The sequence below is a fragment of the Onychomys torridus genome, chromosome 1 (genome assembly GCF_903995425.1).
Source record: "Onychomys torridus chromosome 1, mOncTor1.1, whole genome shotgun sequence".
NCBI lineage: Eukaryota > Metazoa > Chordata > Mammalia > Rodentia > Cricetidae > Onychomys > Onychomys torridus.
In genome coordinates this window covers 98,454,618-98,482,225 of record NC_050443.1, presented here as the reverse complement: position 1 = coordinate 98,482,225, position 27,608 = coordinate 98,454,618, and the positions used below count along the sequence as shown (strand labels likewise).

General features: G+C 39.2%; 1 protein-coding gene across 1 annotated transcript in view; it reads right to left on the bottom strand.

The window, feature by feature from the left end:
* Positions 1-27,608, bottom strand: part of LOC118576013 (ATP-binding cassette sub-family A member 3-like) — a 100,936-nt gene that overhangs the window by 17,479 nt on the left and 55,849 nt on the right. Inside the window, exons 15-25 of the mRNA XM_036176407.1 lie at positions 25,482-25,632; positions 24,486-24,584; positions 24,081-24,222; positions 22,855-23,152; positions 17,479-17,725; positions 17,137-17,341; positions 14,059-14,275; positions 10,654-10,827; positions 4,101-4,279; positions 1,907-2,032; positions 1,474-1,668 (exon numbers count right to left, since the gene is read on the bottom strand). Coding sequence (XP_036032300.1) covers positions 1,474-1,668; positions 1,907-2,032; positions 4,101-4,279; positions 10,654-10,827; positions 14,059-14,275; positions 17,137-17,341; positions 17,479-17,725; positions 22,855-23,152; positions 24,081-24,222; positions 24,486-24,584; positions 25,482-25,632 — 2,033 coding nt within the window. The remainder of the gene's footprint in view (positions 1-1,473; positions 1,669-1,906; positions 2,033-4,100; positions 4,280-10,653; positions 10,828-14,058; positions 14,276-17,136; positions 17,342-17,478; positions 17,726-22,854; positions 23,153-24,080; positions 24,223-24,485; positions 24,585-25,481; positions 25,633-27,608) is intronic.

Sequence of the window (27,608 nt, the reverse complement as noted above, 5' to 3'; positions counted from 1 at the left end):
CCTGCCTGTACTGAATCCACCAAGTTTAAATGAATCCCCAGGGGTGCCTTGATCCTGGATGACATGGGAATGGAGGGCAGGGGCTGGGGGGAAGGTGGAGGTGGGGCGGGAGGGGGGAGGACAAGGTAACCCATGGCTGATGTATAAAATTTAAAACACGTAATAATAAAGAAAAAAAAGTTTTCTATCTAAGGTATTTTTTATAGGTATAGAAAGCTGACTAGTACATTTCATAGTGATGTGATATTATTATTTGTAATAATCAAACAGTAGATGAATGGGTAAACAAAATGTCCTATAATTATACAATGGAGTGAACATCTAATACATATATTAACCCTAAAGACAATGGCAGCTGAAATATGCCAGGCAAAAAGGAACATTTTTATGTACAATATCTAAAACACAGTCAAATCTTACTGTCAGAAAGTAGGACATTGGTTCCCAAGGGGTGAGTGAAGGAATGGACAGTTATTGTTTAATGGGTAGATTTTTCAGTTTGGGATGACTAAATACTTCTAGAGATAAACTGTGGTGATGCACACAATGTCACTGAATTATAGAACCATTCAGAAATGCATTAGATGGTAAATTTTACATCATCTATTGCCATCACGATAAGAAGATATGCTAAAGAACATTTTAAAGACAAAACAAATTAAACATTATCAACAGTCACATAAAATGTGAGAGATTTTCAAATGGCACACTGGATAGATGCCCCAGGCTTGAGAACATTTACTGAGACTTTGTGATGCAGAGCCAGCCACTGATGAGCTTCTGTTTGGCTTGTGTGCCTGGTCTCCTTTTAAATTTGGTACTTTCTCTCACCATGATGTTGATTCAGGCTCTGTTCCCTGATGATAAATCACCTAATTCCCTTTGTATCCTGACAGTCCAGGGTGGGCAGTTCACACTGCCCTTCTGTCTCCTCAGGGGCCTGCTAAGTGCTGTTGACTACTGGAATGTGAAACTTTGACATTCTTTTCTGCTTGAAGCTCTTAACATACTTCTTCCCAAAGTTGCCAGTCTCCTCCAGCTCCTGCAGCCAGTAGCCAGCACAGGTACAAAGGCTGGTGGTGGTTTTGCTTTGATTTGCAAGCAGTCTGAAAGGCCATCCTGTTTCAGAGCTCTCAGTGACATGAATCAAGGCCCTGGTTGCAGCTAAACTCCCTACAGGCAAGTCATCCTCTGCTTATTTCCGCTGCCTTACACCCTTCCAGCCCCATGCGATACTTGTCTTCTCCACTGTGGTGAGGACTTGCCTTTCACTCCTGCAGTTTCAAAAGACACTCTTGTCATAGGTGATGCTCTTATTACCTTTCTTTCTCTTTAAAAATTTGTTTTCCTCTCCAGAAGCCACAATATCAGCATCTGTACCTATCACCATTGCTGTGCATTATCCCTAACTTTCTGCCTGCTGCCTGCAATCTAGTCATCACTCTGTTCACCTCTTAGCCTGGAATAGCTTACCTTTAGGATGTTCTTGGTGATGCTAATGCCATCAATGAACACATCTCCAGTGGTAGGAGTTTTTTCTCCGGTCAAAATTTGGAAGGTAGTTGTTTTACCTGCTCCATTGAATCCAAGTAATCCAAAGCACTCCCTCTCTTGGACAGCAAGGGAAATATTTTTCACAGCCAGAATGAATGGGTACTTAAAGTATATCTTTAAAAAAAAAACACACACACACACACACACCCACAATGCAACACAATTTAGTAAAGGATATTTGTAGAATCTATAAAGAAATATTGTGGACAAAGTGGTCATGCCCTCAGATAGTGTCACAAGAAGTTCACAGAAGAGTTTGCAAAGGCCCTGAAGAACCACGGTGAGACTGATGCCCACAGATTTCTCTTGATGGGGCTGAAGACAGAATATGAGTGCCATGGAATACCCTTACCTTTGTGAGCTCCTTAATAAGAACTGGGGAATTCAGAAACTCTTCAGGCTGGTGTAGAATTTTCTTTCTCTCGTTTTCTACATCTTTATCTTCAGATTCCCCAGAAAATTCCTTGGAAATTATATCCTGTATTTTTCAAGACAAGAATCGTACATGTGGATATCTTGTTAGAGGCATCTGTCCTAAATGTAGTAGGTTTGTGAAATCTAAACACATGTCTAAATGGATGCTTTGAGCAATTTCCAAAGGGCTTTCAGAGTATTATTTCAGTGGTCACATCCAAAAGTAACAAGTAGTTCATCACAGAAATGAAGGTGGGTAGCTGAGAGAGGGAAAAGCTATTTTCAAGGTAGAAACCATGAATTTGTATGCTCTAAAGAATGACTCAAAACTTTAAAACACTTATGGGCATGAATGGATCTCTGTATCTATTTCTGTGTCTTGTGCCTTTTCTTTGGCTCTTTTCCTTCTGTTTTGTCCTATTGTGATTGGTTTGTTTTTATTTTATCTTATTATGTTACATCTTATTATTATCCCTTAGAAGCCTATTTGTTTTCTAATGAGAGAGAAAGGGGGCGGATCTGGATGGGAGGGGAAGTGGGAAGGAGTCTCGAGTAGGAGGAGAGGAAACTGTAATTGGGATATATCATGTGAGAAAAAATATTTTTAGTAAAAAAAAAATAAACAAGCAGAGAAGTTATTTTGTCACCCAAACCTAAGGATGGAGATCAGGGAAACCGAAACACATGGTAATGTGGATGGAAAGACGGCTCAGCAATTAGGAGCACTTACTGCTCTTGCAGAAGACCCAGGTTCAGTTCCTGCATGGCAACTCACAACCACTTCTAACTCCAGTTCTGGGGAGCTAACACTTCTGCTGGCTCTTGTATAGATGTGGGATACATACCTTCATCCAGTCACATACATATACATAAATAAAAATAAATAAATCTTTGATGCCTTTAATCACAGCACTTAAGAGGCAGAGAGGCAAGATAATGTCTGTAAATTCAAGGCCTGGTCCACATTGTGAGTTCCAGGCTACCTGGGGCTACATAGTAAGTCCCTGTCTCAAAAAAAGAAAGTGCATTTTTAAAGTGTGGTAATAAGTAAACTTTGAAGAACTAAAAGGGAATTAGATGGGCATGGTGGGGAACACTGGTAACTTCAGCATCTGGGAGGTAGAGGCAGGAGAATATGAGTCCCAGGCTAGCCTGTGCTTTTTGTAAGTAGTTGTGTATGAAGGTCTTTGAGGATGAACCCTCTATTACAACCATCATTTTGTAAAACCAGGAATGGAAAATGTAGGATTCTGATTAAAAAAGAACTAGATTTGTGTCAAATCTCATCCGGAACTGTCAGTGTCTTCAGTTGCATCACCTGGCTTGCCTTTTAGAAGAAGTTTGTGCTCCCCTACCAGGAATCCATGTGTCTGGAGCTGCATGTGGCTTGGCTCCCTCTCTTTCATGGGTACCCATCTTTTCCTGGGCATTCTTTAGCTGTCCTGTCATGACCTTCATGAATTTCTTAATTGCCTCTTTCAGCCTTTGGAATACAGTGTACTCTTTCTTATACTAACTTTTCCTTACTCAGGTCATGTGGAAACAGCTCTGTCATCTTACCTAGAAGCCTACATTATTACTTTCCACTTTTGAGACAGTGTCTAAGTTACCTAGGCTGGTCTTGAATTCCCTCTGTAGCTCAAGAGTGCCTTGAACTTGTGATCCTCTTGTCTCAGGCTCCTGAGTAGCTGGAACTATAGACCTGTATCACCATATGTGGTTTGATGTATATATTGTTAAATGCTCATGTTATAATCAGTGAGAGCTTTAAGAGCCATAACTTTAAGCTTGCTAAAAAGAAATCGGGAAACTAACAAAGGAAAAGAAAAACCGAAAGTGAGTAGAACAAAGGAAATGAGAAAAATAAATATAAAAAACTGAATGCAAGAGAAAGTTGTCAGCAATAGATAAAATTCATAAAGATAAACTCTACCTCTTCAAAATGATAATCAAAATGAATTTTACTTTATTGTAGGTAATACCTCACCAGGACTTTAAGGAAGGACATTCCAGTAGACACTGTTATTTTTCTCTATTAACTGAGGTAGTAATATACAGCACCTATTTTCCTTGTCTAATTTTTCTACTACTAGAGTTTTTTTTCTTGGCTTGTTCCATGCTTAAGTACTTACTGTATTGTATTTCTTGTAGACACCAAAGTAAATGTATCGATGGATAAGCATTCTTAATTTCCAAACAATATTCTCCCAAGAGAAAATGAAGAGAAGGAAAACTAAGCCTGTGATGCTCATAGCAATTAAATACTTTCCAATCATATGCTCCTTTAAAGAATAAATATTCTTCTCAATACCTGAGGATGGAGGGGAGAAAGATGAAGGTATCACACTTAATCTTATTGTGCAACACTGACATAATAAAACGCCAAATAAGAAACAGGATAAAGTGAGATGTTGGGCTAAACTTAGATACAGTATTCAGGAGCTTGAGGAGTGTTTATTCTCCTCTGAAAATGCAGTTTGAGAGAAAAACTTTGAAGACTGACCCTCATTAGTATATTGCATAGTAACATAGTAAGAATATAAATATTAACATGGGTACTGATTGTCTAACAATAAAGCAAGACAGCCAGCCCACCTTGCCAGCTGAGATTCCAAGCATGTGCTACCAGCCCTGGCTTTTTATGTGGGTTTTGGGAACTGAACTCAGGTGCTCATGCTTATATGGCACTTTAATGACTGAACTATCTCCCCAGCCTAATACTTGAAATATATACTTACAAAAATAACTGCAAAGAGGGCACAGAGAGTTCCCTGTACCCTGTACCCAGTCTCCCTTACTATTCACCAGGTATGATGCATATTATCATGAGTGGACAGATATGAATACCATATATTTAAAGTACCAGATTCAGTCACATTTCCTAGCTTTTAATGTAATGTCCCTTTTCTGTTCCATGTTCCAATCCCAGATACATTACCCTTAGCAGTTATCTGTATTTTCTTGGCTGTGGTTATATTCCTGTTCATGATTATAGTAGTGTTGTTGTCTTTGGAGAGGAAGCCCATGGAGGAAAGTGCCCTTTCATCATATTAAAAATGAAGTGCATATTATCAGTGTGAATTGGTTCTACTAATATTGACTTGAGTACCTGTTTGATGTTATGTTTTTAGCTCTCTCTGCTGTACTCCTGTTCCTTCTCCTGCTCTTCCATACTGAGCATTGAAATATCAAATTTAAATAAATGCATTTGTATATAATGAATAAAAAAATAAAAAATAAATATCATAGTTCCAATGTTTACATAAAAATAGTCCAATAATCTCGTTCTACATATTGACCTATAATACAACTCTATTTTTATTGCCCAAATTGCTTCATTTGGGGTCCTTGGACTCCTCCTTGTACTTTTTAACTAGTGTGTGCCTGCATATGTGCCTGTGTGTGTGCATGTGTGTGTACACATACAACCTAACATGAGTGTGGAGGTTAGAAGACAACTTTGTTCTATCTTTGTGTGGGTCCCAGGAACTAAACTCAGGTCACTAGGCTTGTGTGACAAGTACCTTTACCTACTGAGACACTGTGGCCCCTAGATTAACCTTTTAAAGAATCATATTCCATAAATGTTTGCAATGCATGTATAAATACATTTGAATCTTGTGTTTTTCATTTATTTTGAATTCAGCAGCTACATTAATTTATTATAAAATCTAATAAATTATTAGGAAAACTGATATTTTAAGAGAACATCATATTTAGTATTCTTAGTAATTTTTTTCATTTCTCACACTTTAGGATTATGGTTTCAAAACACTTGATTCATCGCAAAGCTAATAAGCTACACACATACACATATTAGGCACAACATCATAGTGACATCTGTGTACCTGGTTCCTTCAAGTGATGTCCACACATACTTACCTGCTCCCTCACTTTTCCACCCCCAGGGGTGCCCATAAATTGTATGCATTTTTATCTACATATAAGTGGGTCAATTATGTATCCTTAAAATAACAACATATTAATTCTAAATATGAATAGTTTGAAATTGTACATTTTGTGCTGTCTTCTGGAAACTATGTTCCCCTTATGTTATAATTTCTACAATTCTCAAATGGGAAGTGAAATAGAAACAACATCACAATAATCATGATTCCCTTCATCAGGTATCAGCATTTGTACTTTGCCACATTTACCCCACCTCCATATTCTGATACCATAAGAGAATCTGCAAATGAACTGCCTGTATAGTTTTTTGAAAAGAATATTTTATTTTATGTCTTGTGTTTGTACCTTTTTTGCCTTGTATTGTTGACTTCCTCTTTTTGCTGGGAATGATTGTTTCACAGACCATCAGTACCCCAGCCATTCTGTGGGATGGTGCTGATCAGTCTGGGAAGACCACTTGGGTGTGTGGATTATGGAAGCCATGTCTCTTTGTTGAGTGAAGAACAGACTTGTACCCACTGCTCCCTGTGAGGTTGGGTGTGTGTGTGTGTGGACAGTCTTCTCATTCCCTAGTAGGCTTTGTGTTCTCCAGTGTCCTGAATTGATGCTATTTGTTTTCATCTTTTTGTACAAGCTTAAGTCCCTAAGAGACAATTCTGCCTTTCGAGTTTTTCTTTTTCTTTCATGCAAAACATCCTGACTACAGTTTCTCCTTACTCATTTTTTAAAAAAATTTTTTATTTTTCAAGCATGTTGGCTAGTTTTATGTCAACTTGATACAAGCTCGTTGGAAAGGAAGGAGGCTTGTGGGATATTTGATCATACTGTAAACCAAAGTTAACATTTGTGTTAATTAAATAAAAATCCACCTTGGGTCAGGAGGTGGAGCCAGCAGTTAGTTGACAGAAAGTAATCAGAGAGTCAGAGGGAGTCTGGAAGTTAGAGAGACACACAAAAAGTAGTAGGGAGGGATTTTGAGTGTGATGGTCTTTTTTGGTTTGGCAGAGTAGAAGGATGCTCTCTTTCTGAGATGCCAGCAAAGAGAGGTCAGCTAGTTGCTCCTCAGCCTCTCTGAGCTGGTAGGTTTTTACCCCAGCCTCTGGCTCCTGAGTCTTAAACTACAGCCACAGGAGGCAGATCCAGTGGGACATGAAAATCTCATCAGGCCACTACCTGAGAAGTGGCCAGTAACTGTGGAGCACAATTATTGGTTGAAACAGAAGTAGATTCAAGTGCAACCACTATGCTGGAGGAAAAACAACAAAGCCTCAATTGAAAAAAAAAAATGCCTCCATAAGCTCAGGCTGTAGGGTATTTAATAATGATCCAAGTGGAAGGGCCCAGCCATTGTGAGTGGTGCCATCCCTGGGCTGGTGGTCCTGGGTTCTGTAAGAAAGCTGGCTGAGCAAGCCATGGGGAGCAAGGCAGTAAGTAGCACCCCTCCATGGCCTCTACATTAGCTCCTGCTTCCAGCTTCCTGCCATGACTTCCTTCAATGATGAACAACCATGTGGAAGTGTAAGCCTAATAAACCCTTTCCTCCCCACCTTGCATTTTGTCATGGTGTTTTATAACTATAAGTAGGACACGAAGAATGAGAATTTCCCCAAACTTTCGCAATGCATCAAACCATAAACCCTGTAAGTTCTGGCAATATAAGCAGAAGAAATGTTGATTTACCCTAAGCTACATGGAAATAATACTAATCATGAAAGAGAATAAACATATTAACAATAAATAGCTTATTAAATTTTCTTTTCTTTTTTTTTTTTTTTTCCAGAGCTGAGTACCGAACCCAGGGCCTTGCGCTTGCTAGGCAAGCACTCTGCCACTGAGCTAAATCCTCACCCTATTAAATTTTCTTATGATCTTAGACAGTTAGCCTCCCAACACAGAACATAATAAAATACACAAATCAATACATTGGAAACAAACACAAAATGAATCAATAAAATTGAAAGCTTATTTTCTGACAAGTCTTATAAAATTGGTAAGCCATTTCAGGATTAATCAAGAATGAAAAGAAGGGCCAGCAAGATGGCCGATTGAATAAAGTCACTTTCCACCTAACCTGATGACCTGAGCTTGACCTCAGGGTCTACTTTGTAGAAGAACTGATAATTATAAGTTTTATAAGTTGTTTTCTGACCTCCATATATGTGCCCCCAACAACCCCTCAAAATACATGCACATACATGTTGGGGAGTATTATTTTAAAGTGTGCTGCAGTTTTTCATACTGCTTTTGTTAAAAATTCAAAGATGTGTTTGATTAAATAAAGTTAACCTGGGAGCAGGAGGCTGAGTCAACAAGTAGCTGCTAGGAAGTGGTAAGGAGGAACTACAGATAGCAAGGGTGTTTTAAGTGGGGCCTGAGAGAAGGACGCTGGGTTTTTTGGAAGACACCAGCAAAGGAAGAAGGTTAGCTACTTGCTATTCAGTCTCTCTGAGAGAGCAGAATTCCACCTGAGCCACTGAATGTGAGTTCTTTAGATTTAGATAAAGTTTCCCTTAGTAGCTTGAGGGAAAAGAATCCCCTCAGGCTGTGGCCCTTGTGGCTGAACTGCTGGTAATAGTGGAGTTGCAGTCTCTGATTAGGACAGCCATTACTTAAGGGGCAGCCACAGTAGATAACAGAAAACAGATAAACACACACACACACACACACACACACACACACACACACACACACGCACACACACACGTGCACGCGCACGCATACACAGAAAGAAAGGTCTAGTGGCAACAGAATATTACAGATGCTCAAACTATCCTAAGGTATTCTGAATGAACTTACCCCAATAAAAGTGAAAGTTTAATGGAATGAAATGATCCCATGAAACTATGAGAAACACCTTGCTCAATGTATTAAATAACCAAAGCATGAGACCACAGAATGCAGTCTTTATTTAAAAAAAAAATCAACTGCAAGCAGTACAGCTATACCCATAAAACCCTCCAGAGGAAGTATAGGGCTAATTGTGACAGCTCTGTTGTTTTGCTATAACACCTAAAAACCTCAGGGACAATCACTGAAACAGTAGAGAAGCCAGGCCTCACCTTCATTGTAATTGTGTTACACTTGATTTTGCCACTGCCCTACATAATTACATTAAAACTATTGGGCATCAAAGAAAGAGAAGCAGATGACAGAACTGAAGAAAATGTTTACAAGTCGTGTATCAAAGGGCATCTTCTAGTGTCTAGAATATATAAAAACAAGGGTCCCAACTAAAAATGGGCAAAGACCTTTCTACAAGAGAAAAGATACCCATGCGGGCAATAGGCACATGGAAAGAGGGTAATGTCACTAGACATTAGGGAAAGGCAAATCAAAATCTAAATGAGATTCGACACCTGCTAAGATGGCTGTGATAAACGGAAAAGAAAATAACAAGTGTTGGGTGGGGATATGATGAAACTGGATCTGTCATATATTCCTGCATGAAAATGTTACCAGATTTCACTAAGACCCAACCATACCAACCCTTGGTGTTTATTTCTGTACAGTTGACCCAGTTGGAGTACTGGGATGCCCTCTGAGGCCACTCATGATTGTTTTAGATACAACCAACCTTATTAAACACACAATCCCTTCCCCATTCTCTCACAAATAAGACATTTTCAGAATTACATATTGAGTGATGCTTTCCGCTATAAGGGATTCCCAAGGTCAATGAGTCATTCTATGCTTTCCTTTACCACAAATCTTTTTTTTTTTTCTTCTTGCTTTTGTTTCTGGCCTTTCACCATAATTGTACCGATTTCTTCACCCAAACAGCTGCTGCCTACTTTAATTTACCTATTAAAAAGTCTTGAGTCCCTCCTGTACCAGGTATTACTCTACTAGACACTGGAAATGGGTTTTGCCTGTTCCTTTATAGGATGTGGACTGGCGAGGGTGTGCAATTATATGGGACAGTGGTATAACAAAAGCAAGTAGAACACAGTTACAGTACAGATCTTTCCCCTAGAAGCTCTGTCCCCTATGGGAGTTCTGGTCCATAAAAGCTGTGTGACAGGGGCTAGGGAGATGAATCAATGGATAACACAATTGCCTTGCAAGTGTGAGGACCAGATTCCACCTACCACACACATAAATGTCCAGCAGGCATGGCAAGGGCAAGCTAGCTACATAGACTAGTCAAATTGGTGAGCTGTGTTTTCAGAATGAAACACTGTCTCATTAAACAATGTGGGGAGTGACCCAGGAAGGCACCCAGTGGCAACCTCTGGCCTCCACTTGCACATTAACATGTGAATATGCACTCCCACATATAGATATACACATGCAAAAAAAAAAAAAAAAAAAGGCTGTGTGACAAAAAGTCAGTTTTCTTAACTGATTATAAAAAAACATAACTTGAGCTTGTTGTGAAGATGTAAAGCTCATAGACAGCTGATTCCTAGTAGATCTTTTCCCATGTAAGATCATAGGCCTTTAAGCTTAACTTGGACTTGATTTTGATATCATATACCCTGCCCTCATCTCCCGACACTGTGTACCAAATCTAGGGACATATGCATACCAGAAATGCATGCTGCCACTGAGTTACAGCCACAGCCTTCATGACAGTTGTGCTAAGTCACTCAGGATGACCTTGAACTCGAGACCCAACTCACAATCCTGTGTCAGTGTTCCAAGTAGTTACAGGCCTGCCTAGTGAAAATGGTTTGTGAATTAAAACTGTTCCTTTGAAAGATAAGCAGGTTCCTCACTCCATCCATGCTTTGGGCATCTGATAGCCTAGAGACTTAGACATCCCGATATACTTACTTTCTTTGCTACAATTCAGGTATTTAGGGACAGCCTTTTTCTGGATGCACTGTATTTTCCTCTGGTAAATGACAGTATAGTCACCAATGCACTTCCCAAGGTTGTATGTGGGAAAGAGCAGGAGTGCGTTGAGCAGGAAGGTTTTGGTGGTGTTAGACATGGTGGTTGGTAATTCTAAAAGGTGACAAGAACAGGTTATGTAACAGGAAACGAACCACCTCCACGATAAGAAGTCCCCTAGGAATGATCAAATCAAGCTCAGGGAACTGAAACCCACGTGATTATCTTGCTAATAGGTTTTGACATCATTTACAGCTTGAGTTTGTGCCAATGATTACAGAATTCTGGAAAGTCTTTTTGTGAAGTAGAGCTACCTGTGGCTAGAATTTCCTCTATGAAAAGAATTTTAGCTAAGTACTTGATGCTTATAGTACATTTCTGATTTTCTACCTTTTCTGAAATCTGGTTTAGTAGATTGCACTTTAAGAAATACAAGTTTTTGTGTTTGTTGGCCCAAGCTTATCATGTGTATGAGGACATTTTTTTCCTCCCTCCCTCCCTCCTTCCCTCTCTTCATTTTTTTTTTTTAGGATGTTTCCAATGGTGCAGCAACTGTGTATACACATGTTTACTGTTTCCTAATCTACTTGTCATTATATCTATTTCTCAAGTCCTTTCAACAACTGATGGCTCTGTGGGGGAGTGTATCTGCCTAGTATGTTCACTTTCTGTTCAGTTAAGTTTTACTTCTTTTTGTCCATAATTCTTCTCGCCTTGAATGTTATTCCTTTTGAAGTCATATGGCCATTAAATTTTAGCCTTCACAACATTAGTAATTAGAACTATACAGTTTTTCCACATAGCCATTTGGCTGCAGAGTGGCTTCTGCTCCCTAAGGAGATCCTATTTCCTGTTACTGTTCCTTGGCCCATGTTTAAGTTCTCAGGAGTATGCTCTTTTTCCATTACCTTCTGCTGCTGATTTGTAATGCACCAGCATAATGATGAAGGCACTTCCCCTTATGTATTAGCCTGGACAGTGCACCATCTACTCGGCTTTGTAGATATCATGAAACAGTGTGTTCGTTAACTCACACTCAGTGAAGGGTTTGCTTTGTAGGTACCATTTGTCAACTTCTCCCCACCGTCTTGTCCATCAGTCCTAAGAAAGGTGTAGAAAAATCTTCTCTCATGATAGTGTGTTTTTGCAGCTACGTGGAGTAGTTCTGGTAATTCTGAGTATGTTTACCTCCTGATTATATTGTTGAGTAAATAAAATTGTAGAATTCTTAGCAATTTATGCTAAAATGAATCTGTTATCATGTTGTAATCCTCTGTGTCTCCAATAATTTTAACATGAAAATACATTTGATCATATTACTGTAACAGTTCAAGTTTTTTTTTTTTTCTATATACACATCTTTTGTGACTACTTACTTTGTGTGTGTTAGTTTCTGAAACCATGCTTCTTGTAAACAGCATGAACCTAGAACTTGGGCTTGGAGAATCCGTTCTGCCAACCTTGTCATTTACCTAATGATCCTGCTTTGTCACTTAGCTCTAGTACTGGTGTTCTGTGCTAATAATGACTGTCCCATCACTCTCTGCTGTTTCCCATTTCGCTCTCCCCTCTCCACTTGCTTCTTCCTTCTGGACTGGACACATTGTGCTTTGCAAGTTAAACTTTAAAGTGTTGCTCTGGTGGTGACACTGGACATTCAGAAATGTCCCTTTCTGGTTCAGCTTTGGGCTGTGGCATTCCTTTAACCTCAAGGCCCCACTTGGAGCAGGGACCTTCTAAAGTTTTCAAATACTAATTCTTTGTCCTTTACAGTTTCTTTCTAAACTTTATTGGCTTATATATTAGAACCTCTCTACCCTCCAATGATTTCAAATTTTTATGTTTTTTGTTGTTTCTATGTCACAGGATAGCTTTAGTGTATTTCTTTTGTGTTAATCTTCAACCTATTACTTCTCACTTTAACTATAGATGATTTTTAAAACTCTAATCTGCAGAAGCCATTTTAGCTTTGTTTTTAATTGACTTGAAATAATTGTATATATTTATGGAATAATATATGTTATGATAGATATACATACTGTGGAATGATCCAATAAGAATAGTTAGAGTACTCATATCAAATATTTTCATTTGTGGTGAGATTACTTAAAATAATCTCAAATATTTAATTACATATTATTATGAAGAATAATCACCTTGATGTGAAATATAACCTTAGAATAGATTCTTCCTGCCTAACCATACTTGAGCTTATTTTTATTTAAACGTTTTATTTATAAACACTTTCCAAATCTATTTGTTTTGAGTGTTTTATTATTTATTTATACTCTGAGACTCTGTTACTGCATACATTTTAAAGTATACACTATATTTAGGTTTGAAGTATATTCAGGTTTGGTTCTTTTACTACAGTATTTTCTTTGGGGGATGGAGAGATGGCTCAGCAGTTAAGAGCACTGACTAATCTTGCAGAGGACCTGAGTTCAGTTCCCAGTACCCACATAGTGACTTACAATCACCTGTATCTCCAGTTCTAAGGGATTTGATGCCCTCTTCTTGTCTCCAGAGACATCTGTATGCACATAGTATACACACAGACAAGCAGACACACATACACAAAAATAAAAACAAGCGAAAAATTTAAAATCTTATTTATATGGAATTTAACTCTGAGATTATCAGGAAGTCAAGGAATTTGTATATGTTTTTATTACTCACCTGGGACCATAGTCATCTGAAATTATTTAAAACAAACTACAAATGTTTTTTGTTTTTTTTTCCCTCGCAGTTACTATACTTTTAGAACAAAAATGTATGCAAGTACTGATGAATTCTTTAGGAAAATACTTGTTTCTGTATCTATCCAGGTCAAATAATCCCGAGTTTTCTGAAATTGGGTGTGAAAGGTCCATGTAACTACCAGCCTTGTGAGATTTGTCAAAAATGCCAGAAGTACACAGTGAAGAAAAAACCCCATTTCCAACAAATGGTGCTAGGAAAAATGGGTGTCTACATGTAGACAAATGAAAGTAATCACCTATCTCTCACCCTGCATTAAATCAATTCCAAAGGTTCAGAGATCTCAATGTATACCCCAAACTCTGAAATTACTACAGAATCATTGAATCTAAACTATTGGAAGTGATAGAGAGGTTCTACTGAGGACCTGAAGCTCAGGTGGGGTCTTGGCTTTAATACAAGGATTCTGGGAAGCACGATCATAGAAACTCAAGAAAGGTTATTGAGATATACCTAATACAGACCTATCCCAAACCCTAGAACTTAACTGTCACTAATGTCCATCTCTTTGGGCTTGTTTTGGCTACTAATTTATTTATTGTCATTTCCAGGGAAGGGGACATTTTGTGAAGTGCTCACACTTACGGGATACTATTACAGTATCTATCAAGATACTGAAAATGCCAGAGACATAATTGAACATGATAAGTTTGATGTAGGCAGAGGTGCTTTTAGAAAACAGGAAGCTCATCAGGTATGTGAGGGGAATGGCAGACCATCCGAACAGTGTGAAGATCAGCATTGTTTCCAGAATGTGGTAGTCTGTAACATAAATATCAATTTTGCAGTATTTGAACACAACCTGAAACAGAGGGGACAGAGACAAAAGTTAGGCCAGGGTCTCTCTCTCTGTCTCTCTGTCTGTCTGTCTGTCTGTCTCTCTCTCTCTCTCTCTCTCTCTCTCTCTCTCTCTGTGTGTGTGTGTGTGTGTGTGTGTGTGTGTGTGTGTGTGTGTGTGACACACACCCTAAGCCACAACACTCAAAAAAAAGAAAAAAGAAATCCAAGACTTTCATTGTCTGCCTCTTTGCAATTGATAGCACCTACAGCTTATGAGCATGGGTTCAGACCAGGTGCACATTCTCTTCACCAGGGGACATTCCAGCAAGCAGAATCATTACCATGTCATTTTTTATTTAATTTTTCTCCTTAGAAGAGTTTCTCTAAAGATTCATACACAAATATTAGACACAAAGCTAAGGGTAACCAGGCTACCCTCCACAACCCATAGAAGCTAGGTAACAAGGAGGACCTTAAGAGAGAGATGCATGGATTCCCCTAGGAAGAGGAAAGAGATAAGATCTCTTGAGTAAATTGGGAGCATGGTGGGGGTGTAGTGGGGTGGGAGTAAGGGGAGGTGGCAGGAGAACGTGTGGGAACGGGATGGTTGAATTGGGAGAGGGACAGAGAGGGAGGTCAATGAAAGAGATATCTTCATAGAGGGAGTCATTATGGGGTTAGGAAGAAGCCTGGTGCTAGGGAAATTCCCAGTAATCTATAAGGATGACCCCAGCTAAGATTCCAAACAGTAGTGGAGAGGATCCCTGAGCTGGCCTTCCCTAGATTGGTGACTACCCTAACTGTCATCATAGAACCTTCTCCAGTAACTGATGGAAGCAGATGCAGGGACCCACAGCTAAGCACTGAGTGGAGCTTCCGGAGTCCAGTCAAAGAGAGGGAGGAGGGATTGTAGGAGCAAGGGATGGGGGTGCTCAAGATCATGATGGGGAAACCCACAGAGACAGCTGACTGGAGCTAGTTGGAGCTCATGGACTCTGGACGGACAGCTGGGGAACCTGCATGGGACTGAACTAGGCCTTCTGAATGTGGTGACAGTTATGTGGCTTGAGCAGTTTGTGGGGCCACTGGCAGTGGGACCAGGATTTATCTCTAGTGGCATGAACTGGCTTTTTGGATCCCATTCCCTATGGAAGGATACCTTGCTTAGCCTCTATACAGGGGGGAGGGGCTTGGTCCTGCCTTAACTTGATATGCCAGACTTTGTTAACTCCTCATGGGAAGCCTTACCCTCTCTGAGGAGTGGATGGGGGTTGGGGGAAAGTGGGGGGTGAGCTGTGGCGGTGGTGGTGGGGGACTATAATTGGTATGTAAAATGGAAAAAGACCTTTTAAATAATAAAAAAAAGAAACTAAAAAAAAATTCATACACAGAACCAGGAGACTCTCATACTAACGATAGCTACCAGCTTTCCCAGAAAGTAGTTGATTTCTCTAAACATTTTCCTCATATTTCATCAGTTGCCTCTCATTGATATCCCTTGCTTTTAATTTAGCTTTTGTAGGTCTAGTCTACTTCTCACATTCATTCCAGAACCTCCTTCTTTGTTACATATAATTCACATGGAAAACCAGAAAAGGAAGCATACATTTAGAGAGACCTGAATCTTCTCCAAAGTCCTGAAAACCACCATTCTACACTCTGATTCTTGGAATCTGACTGTTTTGTATATTTCATAAAGTAGAATCGCACACTGTTTGGCTTTGGGAGGTTGCTGTATTTTGTATAAATATCTTCTGCCTTCATCTACAGTAACAGCAAATGTGAGGAGCAACTTCTTTCTAAGGCTAACTGATGCTGCATTGTATGCAGATACCATATTCTCTTTCTCTATGCATCTGCTGGTAGTCATACGATCTCCTCCACATTTTGACTGCTGTGATTAGTATGTAGTGAAGGTAGGAAGATGATGTATCTTTGAGAGTCTGGTTCCATCTCTTACGTCTACGCCTGGGATGTTTAATTACAGGGTAGTAGCTTTGAATACCTTGAGAAGGCTGCCATGTTGCTCCTGGCAATATTCATCTTTCTGATTATCACCAACAGGTGGAAAGTTTTCCAATTTTTTCAAAACTACTTACTTTGTCATATTTTTTTTTTTTTTGTAATAGCTATACTAACAGATATTTGAACAAAGATTTAAGATAAATTGATGAGAGACTTAAAACTAGGAAAGGTGGCAATAGTCTAGTTCAGAATACTGGGAGATGCTGGGTGGTGGCAGCGGCACACGCCTTTAATCCCAGCACTCAGGAAGCAAAGGCAGGCGGATCTCTGTGAGTTCGAGGCCAGCTTGGGCTACAGAGTGAGTTTCAGGAAAGGTGCCAAAGCTACACAGAGAAATCCTGTCTCAAAAAAAAAAAAAAAAAAAAAAAAAAAAAAAAATAGAACAATGGGAGACAAAACTTAATGCAGCTGGGTAGGATGAAATATGAAGCACAGCAGGAATCGTTCTACTTTACACAGTTTTAGAACTCAGCAAAAGGTTTAAAGGAAACACTGAGAAATCAGTTCAGAGATACACTTGTAGTATGACAAAGGAAGGCTACTTCCTTTAATAAAGCACCTGAAAGTTACTTTCTCAGTCTACCTTAAGACTTTTGGATTACTTGTTTATTTACACAGGTTCTCGTTCACCCCAAGCTGACCTTGAACTAGGTATGTAGTTGAGGATGACCTTGAACTCCTAACCTTCACTTCTCCCAGATCATCACCACCATTCCAGTGCTGAAATGTACTTGATAAGATAATGAGCAAAGATTGTTTTTTGGCATAGCTATGTTTATGAGAACATCAGTTAGGAGAGGGATTTTTCTTGTGGAACCAAGGGAAAATAAACTCTCACAAACATTGTCTGGCACTCACCAGTAGTAGGCAGCAAGAAATGAAGAAGATGATGAAGTCAAACATGAGAGCAGAAAGCCAGTACACAAGGACAGGGACCCCACTTAGAAACTGCATGTGCTTTGCCTTGGTGGTTCTTTCAGTCACTGTCAGGAGGCAAAAGCCACTGACCAAAAGAGCCATGCCCAGCTGGATTTTTAAGGCAACCACCTTTCCTTCTATACTCCTATAGAAGAAACAAAAGGAAGATAAATCAGAAGATGCAGCTTTCCATCAGTGGCCATTTTTTCACAGAAATATAATTGGATAGGGTGGTAAGAATGTATTTCAAGTGCAAAAGTAAAAACATGGAACAAAACATACCCTAGACTTTTTTTAGCCCGGGGGTCTGGCTGAGGTTTATTGGAGACTGTTATGGAGACATCAGCACCAGAAAGTGACATGAAAAGAATGTTGTCTAGAACTGCCAGGGACAGAGATGGTGAGTGGTAGGCTTCATTGTTGAACAGAACAGTGAGCTCTGTTCTATTTGCAACCACCTCCATGGAAAGTGCAGTAATACATGAATGGATGCATTCTTTGTTTCCCTCCAAGTATTTGAGTAGGTCACCTAGGGTGAAGATACAATACTGGTCAGTGGATCCGACATACAGATCACACTAATGTATGGCATCAAAGAACAAATAATTGCATTTCTCACCACATTAAATTTTGCCAAGATAATTATTTTGCTGTTATCCTTAGGACTTTATTCCACCATTAAATTCCAGGATTTCTCATTGTATTTACTATAACTCAGACCACAATTTTGCCTGTGTATTCCTTCAACTTACCTACCTGTCTTTAACAGATTGGTAAGAAATGCCACTCACATCACAGAGGTCACAAAACTCTGCTCTGATAAAATGGAAAAACTAGGTGAACAATTTTTAAAATCACCTTTTGAGAATAAGCAGAGCTAGAAAGCAACAAAAGTTTTTGGGTCAAGACCCTAAAAAGAATAAAAGCATTGAGGGGAACCCAACAGACTGCTCCCTTTTGAGTGGTGGGAAAGCCCCTTAAACCTCCAGTATCCTGCCCTGCACAGTAGTGAGGAGGAGACAGACTGAGCTGGACAAATGTCATCCAGCCCCAAGTAAGGATCACACAGCCCTGCAGTGGGTTGGGTGATATCCACCCACATAGGTATTAGCTTGCAAATCATTTCACTGTGTCTACTGATTGCAACACCAATCTATTCTGGAAATACTCTAATGGGCACACTTGGAAATGTGTTTTACCAGCTATGGGCAAATCCCAATCAAACTGACATCAGATTCACAACAAGGTTTGTGTAGACTCATTCATAATAGCATTTCATTACTCTTATTATTTTCAAACCACTTGTCTTCTATTCTCCAATCTACTTCTTAACCCATTTTATAGGCTATAATTACCTTAACATCCAAGAGATACAAACTTAACATTTAAAGAATTATGTATCCTGAAAAATGGAATCTATCTCAAGAATACAAGACTGCCTCAATGTGTGAAAACAAATGCTATACATGATACCCTTTGGCTAACCAAAACTACATACTCAAGTAAGTCTATGAAGAAAAAGTTTAAGGTACAGAAGAACTTGGTCATTTACATATTACTGGGAAAACTTCAGATGTCTTTCAATGAGTGAATGGCTAAATAAACTATGATATGCCCATGTGATAGAACAGTAAGTAGTTAGCCATTTAAGAGACAAACGTTGGATACACACAATTATCACAAAAATCACACTAAGTAAAAATGCCCATTCCAAAATGTTATACACTGTGTGATTCCATTTTTATATCACTCTTGAAGTGATCAATCTACAGAAACAGAATAGAGTTCCAAGGATAAGAGCAGGACTAGACAGGAAGTTAGTGTGGTAGTGAGGGCAACAGGAAGGAAAAATGTGGTGGAAATGTTCTTTAATTATAAGTGTATTTCAGTAGCCTGACTCCATACTCATATTATAGCTTTGCTAAAGATTACCATCAGTGCACAATGCATCTCAATGTCTTGTAAATCTACATAAACCACAAAATAAAATATTAGCAAAACAATACAGCTAAATGGTACTTATTCTGACTCTCTTCCACATATAAAGAGAGAATAAAATCCATGCAATCCACTTAATGTATCTTTTGAACACATCCTCTTTCCTCTAGCCCTGTTATTCTTGTTCCCCTACCTAGACTGCCATTGTAACACCGCAGCTGATTTGACTGTAGTTTCCCCCCTTTTTCAGTGTTTTCCCCATATTGCATCTGAGAAGATGATGTTGATCTGTATGCTTGTTACATGACAGGAACTGGTATAGGAGCTGGAGATTCAGAGGAGGTTCTTAACTCCCCACAATTTCTGTTGAGAGGCAGATAACTAATGCACAGTTGCCATTTGGTGTGATGAAGCCCACCAGTGAGCCATGCTTCTAAATGAATGAAGGGGAGGCAGTTTTGTTCTGTCTAAGAAGGCAGGCAGTGCTTCCTAAGTTACTGTGATGCTAGAATACTCTTCCAGAGCTCACATTCTCTCAATTTATGGTGCTGCATTGCTCCCAGAATTGATAGGAAATGAGTCTCAGTGCAAGGTATGACTTACTTATTGCATTACCTATAAGTAACTGGGCAGCAAAGCCTCAGAAGTCTCCAAATCAACATGGGCTATTGCCACTGCCCTTGGTCACCTACCATAAGGTCACAATAAGACCAGAATACTGAAGATGCTACACATTTGGCTATAGGATGGAGAAAAATTAATCCCCAATGGACCAGGACCCTCCTCTTGTTGGCTAGTCTTCATGGTGCTAGCAGGTGCTGTAGAGACTGCTCAGGGGAATAAGACAATGGTCTAACACCGCACTGGACTGCATGCTGCAAACTGACCTATCAGGCAAGACATAACCACTGGTACAGTAGAGCCATGATTGTTATGGGGTAACTAATCACTTTGTGATTGGATTTGAGTTCTGCTCCACAGGAGGGAATTTCATGAATAGTACTGAATTACTGGTCACAAGCCCACAGAGTGAGAGGTCCAGATAAAATGTGCTATTTTTATTTTGTGAAATAGTCATACTGTTACATTAATGTATAAATATTTATGTTTATACCAATAGACCTGAGGTCACTCAGCCTTGACCAGAGAAGTTTCTTTTTGCAGTGGGCATCAGTCAAGGGAAAGATGCACAGCTGGTAATTTTGTTGAGAATAAGAGATTGTGTGCTCAAGGCTAAATATGGGACATCTATATTGACCCTCTAACCACAGCTCAGGGGTCATCTCAGAAGAGGAGGCAGAAAGAGTGACAATGCCAGAGGATGGGAGGAGTGTAATGAAACGCTGTCTTTTGGACACCATGTGGCTATTGCACCCATGGACTCACAGCAACTATGATTGCCTGCACAAGACCTTCACAAGATCAAGCCAGTCAGAATTTCAACATAGATGGGGTAGATGATCTCTATACCTCATCCTTTACCAAGGAACTATTAGCAATTAATAGTTTCTAGGGGACAGGAATTACTTTTTGAGTGTGTGGCCACTGGTAGGCTTCCCATGGTCCAGTGGCTGGTCCCATGCATGCACATATGGGAAGCACTAATTGGTTTAGTGGGTTATAAAGAAAAATATTGTTGTGAGAGGAACATGTTGGGAAGATATGTGAGGAATTGGAGGGGGAAAATAGGTGGTTTATATTTTTATATTTTGTTTACATCATTATGAAATTCTTAAGAATTAAAAAATATTTAGTGTTGCTAAAGCATAGATCATTTCAAAAGAAAAGAACAGATTCAAAATTACCTAGAATATATTTCACCATTGGAAAACATTTTTCTATGTCTATGGCAAAGGAAGCAATTTCTAAAGGATTTAATATCAATTCTTTACCATAAACAGCAAATTTTTATATGCATTTTGAAATATAGAGACAATATAAAACTTAATAAAATATACTTATGAAAGGTCTGTGACTAAGATAATTAGAACAAAATTTAAAAACTGATGTGTCAACTTCTTAAAAGGAAGTTGGGTTGAGAAAGTATAAAGATATTTTTCTATACTTGACTAAGTTTCAGCAAATGAAGAGATAATAACATTTCATTGAAGGCAGGTGATAATGGTGGGTCTATTATATTATTCTGTTGTGTTTCTACCCTTGTTCTTAATAAAAGAATAGCATACTCAGTTATTTATTTGATGTTTTAATGGACAAAACATCCTTCAATCTAAACAATCTTTTCATGAGTCAAGATACCGTTTTCATCTGGTATCTTTTCTGTGTGGTTTTGGTTAACAGCTGCTTATTTCTCTCTCTCCCTTTCCCCTCAGCCTTCCATGTGGGCCTCATTCATAGTATTCAAGTTCTATTCCACTGAACTAAATCCTAAGCCTTGTTTGAGTCTCACTGTGTAGCCCAGACTGGCCTTGAATTTGTGATTCTTCTTCCTCAGCCTCCAGGTAGAAGGGGTAAGTCCAGCTCATCTATCATTGTGAATAAAAAGATTGCTCAAATTAAATTACAAGTATTCAGCAGAGCAAATGTAAAATTTATTGCTGTGTTTTTAGTAACCTTCTCTGAAAGTCTTCAGGATTCTTGTTTTAGGTATAATTAATAGATTTTTCTGTTCCCCCCCCCCAATAATAAGTTTGTTCACTGACACAGTAAGCCAGATAAAGCCAAACTGAGAAGTATAACAGGTATATTGAGCAAAGCAACTCCCTGGCAGGTTCACTGGCCTCAAAGAATGAGGCCAGAGAAGTTGTGCCCTGAAGTAAAGCAGGGAGATTTTATAGAGTGTAGATGAAGGATGATGATGTATCTGCTACAAGCTGCGTTTGTGCCCAAGTCTGGTCAAAAGCTGAGCACTTAGGTGGGGACTTGGGAGGCTGGCGGCATTGGGGGAAGAAGTTGCAGTAGCTGCCAAGAATGCAGAACTGGGCTTTTGGCACCTTTCCTTTGTTTGGAGACTCTCTGGGTGGGTGGGGTTTAGAGAGAGAGAGAGAAAGAGATAGGAACTGGGCTTCTCAGACTGTGCAGAGGCAAGCTGGAGGCGCCAACTGAACAGTTATCACTACAAAAAAACTGAAGTTCAGGACTGGAGGCCACAATTCCATGCTGTCTTTCATTGTGCCAAAAAGGAAAACTATGCCCAATTTCATAAAACTTGTACTCAAGCACCTCCTTTTATCCATTTGTCTGTCTGTCTGTCTATCTATCTAGCTACCTATCTATCTACCATTCTGTCTATCTATAATCTATCTAGTGTGTTTGACTAGGAACAGTAAATGCTCATAGTCAAAGTATAACCAATGCCAATGAACTTTTGAGACCAGGAGCTTTAATAAGGATATTGCTATTGTTTATGTTTATTATTTTTTCTCTGTGGTATAATGGGTGTCAGGAAGTTGAGCCAGGTGGTGGTGGCACACACCTTTAATCCCAGCACCCGGGAGGCAAAGCTAGGCGGATCTCTGTGAGTTCAAGGCCAGCTTGGCCTACAGAGTGATTTCCAGGAAAGGCGCAAAGCTACACAGAGAAACCCTGTCTGGGAAAACCAAAACAAACAAACAAACAAACAAACAAACAAACAACAACAACAACAACAAAACCCACGAATGGACCAAGTTAACATGTTATATTATGACCTTTCTTTGGAAGTGACCCAGATACATTATTGAAAAGACAACTTTCTGTTTCTTTCTAAGTTAGTGTCACCTTGTACTTCCTTAAGTTTGTGGTTGCCAGGTTTTAGTATATTCTCAAGGTGTGTTAAGAGACTTGTTGTCAAATTAGATTTCCCAGAAATAGAAAAAGGCACAATGGTTTGACCATATTCATCCAAATTCATTTGCCTTGTTTTCTCATCTTCATAACTAAGGTCATGAGACTTCAGGAGAAAGAGAGCAGAGATGACAAGTCCCAGTATCTGCACCAAAAGCGTCTTCCAGTTTCGCCAATTGTACATCAACCTCTTTATGAACATGGCGTGGAACTGCTGACAGTGGAGGGAACACTAAGCAAGAAGGAGAGAAACAGCATTACTGCAGCCCTTAGACCTCAATGCATTGTTCACACGGCAATTCACTGACACCGATGCTCTGAAATTTTGTGGTGTGGAAGTTTTATGGCATAAATACACACAATTTAAGCACACACAGCTTATGTAAGTAAATAAATTATTGGAGGAGTCCCCAAACATATGATGGTCATCCATTTAGTCTAAGGCAAGGGGCAACAAACCATGGCCTTTTTATAAATAACTCTTTACTAGAATGCAGCCAAGCACATTGTTTCTAGACCCTTGTGCAATGATAGTTGAGTGATGTTGACAGAGACCATGTAGTCTACAGAACCCTCAACATTTGCTACCTCTTTACATTGACTTGCCTGACTTCTGACATAGCATAGTATGTAAAGTGCTTAAGTTTAATGTATATGATACTAAAAATGGCAACAGGATGATTTTTCCTGACTCCTGGAAACCACTATGTCCAGGGTGCATTATAAATGCAAAAACAAGGAAGGAAATGCTTGGCAGCCCAAACGAGCTTTCCATGATGAGTCCCTCACTGATTTGGAAACCATCTCATATACAGAAACTACTCTTGAAAGACTTAGAACTCCTAGTTGATAATTTGAAAATCAATCTTCCTAGTATGCTTACGCCAACTTGAAGGAACAGATAAGTTTCTGGGTTTTCAATTTGGGAAAAAAAATAAAATAAGAACTGCAGAATAATGGTAGTAAACAGTGAATCTGTTTCTGGAGTCCATCCCTCTGCATTTAAACACTGATTAGGCTGGGGTCACAACTGCTCACACCGTGTTGGTCCTGCAGTGGCTGAGAACTCTACATTCTTTTGGTTTATGTATTAATACAAAACAAAACTCTTGAAAACTAACTCTTGCTTCAGACACCTATTTCTTAGCAAAGGTTCTTACCCCAGTATTAAACACAGTGGTCGGGTCTTCACTGTGGGTGGGGAAGCCTCCTCTTGTACTACTTGGAACACCCTTATTTTTGTTCTCCTTGCTTCCCACTGGGGGAGACTGAGTAGCCTGGATATCTTGCATGTGACTGACTCTATATTAAAAGACAAACAATGCTTGTCATTTCAACTTATCCTACTATCCCTTGCTTGAATAATGTGAGTTGCAACCCCTGACTCCAAAGGACTCTTGGGTTATTGCTTAATGGTGACCCAGTAAGTAAGAATGATGTTAGTTCCCAAACACCAGCACACTTCCAACCCTTGTCATGCTTACATTTCTAAAGTTTGCAATCTCCAAGTTTGTCAAGAGTCTTTCCCTCCAAGGATTTCCCTTTTCCTGTATACACTTACTAACCTAAGGAAGACTTCTTCCATGGTAGTGATAGAGACGCCAAAACTAGAAATGCCAAGTCTCTCTTGATTCTCTTCCAGAGCAGTAAAGAGAGCTTCAAACCTCAAGAGGGAGAAGAAAACAGGCTTGGACTAAAGGAGATGATTTTTATACTTAATTCTTTTTATTTGAAAGAGATATCCCCTCACCAACACTTCAATGCTTATTATAAATTCATGCTTCTATTCTGTTAATTCAGAAAGGTGGGACAAACAGAAAGAGCAAGACAACTAACTGTCATAGTAGATTGTTTTCCATGATACTTTATTCTTGGCTACATGTAACTTTGATTTTCTAATACAACTATTAAGATACTCTATGAGGAGCTTGACAGTTAATGGCTGACAAAGAGTCACTGTTCTTTGGAGGCATGGCCACTGTAAGGTTGTACATGGATCACACACTGTTGGATCACACACCAGCTGCCTATTCCTGGTGGATTTTTGTCATCTTTACTCCCAAGAGCCACCATTTAAACTATCCTAGTTGCTTTTCATTTTATTTTTGAGACAGTGTCTCACTTTATGGCTCATGTTGGCTACAAACTCATACTCCTGTTTTATGTCTCCTTCTAGGATTGCAGGTATGTATCACTGTACCTAGTTTTGAAGGCTGTTATTATGGGAGTGGTGGAGTTTGTATGTATGCTCTGAGATTGAATTTAGAGCTTTGTGCTAGCAAAGCACTTAACTGCTACCCTTTCATTATCTTCGTGCTTTTCTTCACTCCATGTCCGAGTAGTCACATGGACTCTATTTACAACAAAACGCTCAGTATCACTCATTGACCCCGGAAAGCTGTAATAAGCAGGTGGCATCTGTCTCTTTAGTGCAAGTGGCCGCTATGACACAAGTTTTGACTCCTTAAATAAACACTATTTGCTAAGCCAGAAGAAACAAGGAAAAACAATTATTTCTGAGTATTTAAAAACCAACTGGTTAGCATTCTCTAGAGCCATACCTCTGAGTATATTCTTGGGGTAGAATAAAAGACAACTCATTTCCAATATTAGTCTTCAGAGTGGCTGTTGGTGCATAGTCATGGATCAGTTTTGAGATTTCATCAATGTCACAGTGAGGTTCCTTCACCATGACTATGTGGTATCCAATGCCTGAGAAAACACATTCAGAAAAGCAAATTGAATGGTTTTGTACTTCCCATATTCTCATGAGGTCATACCTGATTTCTGTGGTTTGGATAAACTAGAAGAAGATAGAGTATGTCATAAGTTGTTTGACTACAACTCTAAGAAGCACAGCATTGTGTAATATAGTCATAATTAATTATATAATTGTAAATATATCAAAAGGGATTAATGATGTTCTAGATTGTAAAACCAGATAGAGCAGAGATAACATTAAAAGCTACCTGACCTCTCTTTCTACTGATACTGAAATTAGAGAAATCAAGATTAATATGCATTAAACAGATGATTCCTGGGTCCATGTTATATGTCAGAAACTACATAAATTGAATGACATTTATTTCCTTCAGAGATTTTCACAGCAGAGAAAGCTTTGCTGAATATTCTGTGTTTACACTCTGTCCTCATCTCCTCCCCACCACCCTGCACCTCCTCCCTTTTCTCCTCTCACTCTTCCACCTTAGACTCCTCTTATTTCTCCTCCTTCTTCACAGGTCTTCCTAAAGGTGTGGGAAATCCCTCCACAGTACTCTAGGATCTGTGCTCCTAGCAATGACATTCTGGTACCCTAGACTTGGACAGCAGAACTCAGGGAAGTATCTCTGGGGTATCTGGGCCCATTACCTGACAAGGGTCCTTTGAGAAAGGAAGGGGGAAGGGAGGAAGAGAGGAAGGAGAGAGGGAGCACAAGAGAGCAAGTGAGCAGCAGGACACTGAAGAAATTAATGAGGGGGGTCAGGAAATCAAAGAGCGTATGCCAGAGTCAGAGGCCTCACAGCCTGAAGGGAGCACCATCTTCCTATATGTCTCAAGCTCTCTTAACAGTAACATTCTGTTTCCTTCCTAAAACATTTGAAGATAATGATGAGCAAAATCCAAACAAAGCTGTACCACATTGCAGGATTGTCCAAATATAGATTCTATTGACTTTGTCTTTCATAAACATGCTTGACAAAGATAAGGTTATATGATTCTTTGAGATAAATACTACATACTTTAGTTTCTACTGTCATTTTGTTCATAAAAATTATAAACTATGCCCATAAATAAGCAAGCATATATAATAAACATAATACTATATATTATGGAAAGTTAGAAGCAGAGATTGACTAGATGTAGAAATTACAGGATAACGACTGTAAAATACCATGATAAATATATTAGCCAATCTACTAGAAATAGGAAAACAAGGTGTTATGTCAATCAGACATTTTGCAGACTGATGAAAACCATAAAAAAAAAAAAGCCATTGGGAACAGCAGAAAATTATAAATAAAGGGGCCACTTAGTCTCAGTGGCAGAGGAGAAAGAGGAAGAGAAGGAATCAATAGACCTGATAAATGATCACTAAAAGTGATCCAAATGGTAATTCAAAATGTTAAGTGTAAGAGGACAGAGAAGACCACAAGTGGAAAATCACAGTTATCATAAAGTAGAAAATAATTGGAGAATTTAACATGTCCTTGTAAAATTCCATCCTGGAAAATCAATCAAAATGCTGTCAAACAAAAATTACATATCCATTGAAAACATAAGAAATGAGGATGAGTTTAGTTTATGGCCCTGATGATGTCAGTGTGTCCTAACAGAACTTCCACCGTGACCATCGGAAAGAAATAGGCAGATGTGAATGCACAGCTTCAGTCGGCAGACAAGAGGTGGCTGAGGGTCCACGCCTGTGAGATGAAGACGAGATGATATGTGCGATCACGCCACTTTTGCTCTGAGGTGTAGCAAAGGGAAACACCAACAGCTTCCAGTGCCACATCCGAATGGAGAAGTTGGAAATCAGAGAGAGGGAAGACTCAGACTACAGCTACAAGTTGTGAAGATGATTTGAGTGCAGAGCTCTGCAGAGAAATAACATTGAAACCAGAACTAGAGAGACGTGCATGTGTGGGGACCTGAGTTTGAATCCCTATCACCAACATAAACATCCAGCA